We start from the raw sequence: 3948 nt of genomic DNA on the forward strand, positions 1-3948 counted from the left end.
TGACTGTCTGTCCCGGATCCTACAACATTTCTCCTACATTTTCTCATCCTCATGTTGTCCATCACAGTTCTCACGTAGGTTTTCCCTTCTACTGGGTGGATTTCACTCTCTGGTGAGCCCTGGGCAAACCCTCTCAACAGGGCTCAGCTTAAATGCCATGCTAGCTTTTTTTTTTTCCTCTGGTGGGGAAGATTGGCCCAGAGCTAACATCTGTTGCCAATTTTCCTCTTTTTGCTTGAGGAAGATTGGCCCTGAGCTAACATCTGTGCCATCTTCCTCTGTTTTGTTTGTGGGACGCTGCCACAGCACAGCTTGGTGAGCGGTGTGTAGGTCCGCGCCCGGGATCCGAACCCGAGAACCCCGGGCCACTGAAGTGGAGTGCGCAAACTTAACCACTACGTCACCAGGCTGGCCCCTGAAATGCCATGCTAGCTTATTTATAACATGCACACACATGCAGGTCCATGCGTACTGTCCTTCTGCTCAGCACATCCCAGGACTGTCTTGTCACTATTGTCACCACAGCACCTAGGACAGGGCCAGCATGCACAAGGCTCTCAGTAAAAGTTTGCTGAATGAATGAATCAATGAATTAGAAAGTTAATGAAAAATAAGACCTGTTGGTCATTCCTGTGTATTTCCTTCCAGGGTTCTTCCTTTGGCTTATGCATTTTTTGCAAAGAATAGGTTACGCCAAATATATAATCTTTTGTTTTTTTTCCTCCTCAACTTTATACCATAAGCATATTAGTCATCACATTCCAAGGCTGCATAGTGTTTCGTCTTGGGTATGCATCACAAGTTATTTAACAATCTGTTGTTCGGCACTGAGTGGTTTGTTGTTCGTCCCCACTACACACAACACTGTGATGACATCTTTGTTTTGCTGCCCCATTAGGCAGATCTGCCCCTCCATCTGCCTCTTTTAGCCGTGGTCAGTGTGCTCTGTCTGTCACCTGAAGGAGGGACACTCTCAGAGTCTGAGCTCCTTGTCTGACCTCACCCTCGGGCTGAGTGTCGGCCCCCACAGGCCACTGGGCCTTTTCTCAGTCGGCTCAAATGGCTGACCCCTGGCTGCTATTTCCCTGAGGAGAAACTGAAGAGGTTCTCACTAGGGGAAGACAAAGTGGGGTTAAGGGGAGATGAGGGAATGGGACAAGGCTGGAAGGCTTATATTGATCTTATGTCTGAGTTGGAAAGAAAAGGATGCCTTTTCCTGCAGAGAGCAACTTCCCCACCAGCTGGCACTGTGGACCAGGTGAGGCTAAGGGCCTGTGGAGGAGCTCATGGGGGAGGCAGGTGGTGGAGACCCTCAGAGCAGGCTGCTCTGGGCCCTTGCCCTGCCCATGATGTGGCTTTCTCTGCCCTTGGACCCTACGGAAACGTGATGTGCTCACATTCTCCTGTCTGTACGGAGGGAGATGGCCACATTCTTTGTGAGGATAATGCTGATTTCTTCTGACAGTTGCTAAACCCATTTCCTGTTCCCTAATTCATTCAGCAAACATTTCCTGACCACTGCCCTGAGCAGGCGCTATGAGGTACTCAGATGGGGAGGTGAACTGACATGTTGGACTCTTAGAGCTTGCCTTCTAATAAACCACAAACAAGTAAATATAAGGTTACACGTGGTGCAATGCAGGACCTTGGACCAGGGACAGCAGTGGTGGAGGAGGGAGTGTTATCAGTGCCTGAGAGGACTGGGGAAGGCACAGGGAGCAAGCCACGCCTGAGCTGGGCTTTGTGGAATGTGCTGGCGTTCACGGGCCCCATGGAGAATGCGGCTGTCCGCGTGCAGTTGGAGCCTGCAACAGCACCTCTGGGGCATCTGGGCAAGAATGAGGAAGATAATCAGATCTTTGCTGATCTCATCCAGAACAGGCTCCACAGTGGCGGGGACCACTGCCCGACACAGGGGCCTGGGATGGGAGTGGGGGGACATGTGACTCTTCCAAGAAGCATGGCTCTGAGGAAAAGGGAGACCACACGGAAGCTGGGGGGGCACATGGTGTGGACAAAGAGACCACTAGGCTGGGAGACAGGTCCGGCAGCTGTGGCCTCCGCCTGTGCCCTTGACACTCAGCAGGGCCAGACAAGGCCTGACAGGGCCCAAGCCTGGAGCGGGAGCTGATGATGCTGGGGGTCCTCACACTGGAGTCCGCTTGTGACAGATGACCCAGAACACCTGGAGGGTCCTTGAGGCTCGGACACTGTCCTGGACACTACCTCGGACAGGCGCACTTCCCTTCCCCTCCAGCCTCTCCGTTCATCAGCCTGGCAAACAGCCTTTCCCTGGCCGCTTCTTCCAGGGGCATCTGTGCGTTTCTCTCATGTCTCATTCCTCCCCTCTTTAGGGGCTGCTGCTCCTGGGTGTTTCTCAGCGGAGACCTCCGTCCCCACCCCCGCCTCAGCTGCTGCTGGAAGACGTGGGCTCCACCTGTCCTCAGAGGCGGTACGGTCGTTTCTCCCATTTCACAGACCGCAAACCGAGGCTCAGAGAATTGGGTGGCTCATCTGACGTCACACAGGTAAGGATTGGTAGAGCCTGGACTCACATGGAGACTTTTTGCCCCCAGTTTCATGCTGCTGTCGCTGCTTAACCCAAGACACCAGGTCCTGGGTGGGAGGAGGCTTTTTAAGGCAACTGCAGCCTGCGTGCTGCGAGGTGTCCCTGAGTGCAGAGCGTGTTTCACAGACGTTGCTTCCTCCCTCTGCAGAGCCCTGTGGTCCAGGCGTGGCCGGCCTGGTCATCAGGGGAGCTCTCCAATCTCCCAGCTCCTCCCCCAGGCCAAGCCCTCCAGAGCCCCGAAGCCCTGAAGACTGAGAGCTGTTGGAGTGTCCACCCTGCTCAGCTGGCCCAGGCCCTGCTAGTCAGCATGGCTGCTGGGAAGGGGGCTCTGCGGGGCCCTTCAGCTGAAAACAGATGGCGGCTCAGTGAAGCCGAGCCGGGCCGGGGCCACAAGCCTGTACTGCTGGAGAAAACGAACCGCCTGGGCTCCAAGGTTGCCACGGGCAGTCGTGGCTGGGATGAGGCCTGTGCTGAGACGGCGCTGTCGGCAACCCCGGGCAAGCTCAGACTGGGAAAGCTGGTGCTGCGGAACACAGGTTGGGCACAGGGGCAGAGTGCCTTCACGGAGGTGCCTCCGCTCCAGAAGAGGCTGGGGGGCAGGCAGGCCCAGGAGAGGGAGCACAGTGGTCCTGCAGGCCAGCCTGGCTCCCGGGAGCTGACCCAGGATGTCCCCAAGGACCCAGCAGGCAGCACGCTCTTCTCAGTGTGGCCCAGTGGAGCCAGAGGGGAGCAGAGAAGCGCCTTCAGCAAACCAGCCCAGGGTCCAGCAGGAAGACCTGGGCCGACCTCTGTCTTCCAGGCAGGAGGGCCTGCACACGCCCTGGGGGAGCTCCTGGGACTCATCAGCACGGTAGACATCCCTGGGTGGGGTCGACTTTCAAATTCCAAGCTTTTGGTGACTGATTTCTGGAACCTGCAAATGTCGCCAGAAAGCACTCCTCTCTGCAGCCCTTTCCTGGGTACGCCTACGCTGTGGCTCAAGCAGGCTGCGGCCCAGACACCTACGCCCTCGGCAGCCTTCTCCACTGCCTCCTGGGCCCTCCTGCCACCCACGTTCACCTCCCTTGGCCTGTCCACCCAGAACTGGTGTGCAAAGTGTAACCTCTCCTTTCACCTGACCTCCGACCTGGTCTTCCACATGCGGTCCCACCACAAAAAGGAGCATGCAGGGCTGGACCTCCATTCTAGGAAGCTGAGAGAAGAGGCCCTCACATGCCCCCTTTGCCACGAATACTTCCGGGAGCGCCACCATCTCTCCCGGCACATGACTTCTCACAGTTAGCAGGTGGCCGTGGAACAGACCTCTGGGTGCCGCGTCCGGGATGTGGTGATGTGGCGGAGCTGGGCCTTCCTTTGAAAAGGCTGGTCACGGTCGTCTG

At 56.6% G+C, this 3948-nt stretch overlaps 1 protein-coding gene across 1 annotated transcript; it reads left to right on the forward strand.

The window, feature by feature from the left end:
- The first annotated feature begins 2731 nt into the window (after positions 1-2731).
- Positions 2732-3948, forward strand: ZNF488 (zinc finger protein 488). The gene has a single exon (XM_058542642.1). It carries the CDS (start codon positions 2877-2879, stop codon positions 3849-3851), a length of 975 nt encoding a protein of 324 aa, XP_058398625.1. The 5' UTR covers positions 2732-2876; the 3' UTR covers positions 3852-3948.

Source organism: Diceros bicornis, chromosome 6 (genome assembly GCF_020826845.1).
Source record: "Diceros bicornis minor isolate mBicDic1 chromosome 6, mDicBic1.mat.cur, whole genome shotgun sequence".
Taxonomy (NCBI): Eukaryota; Metazoa; Chordata; class Mammalia; order Perissodactyla; family Rhinocerotidae; genus Diceros; species Diceros bicornis.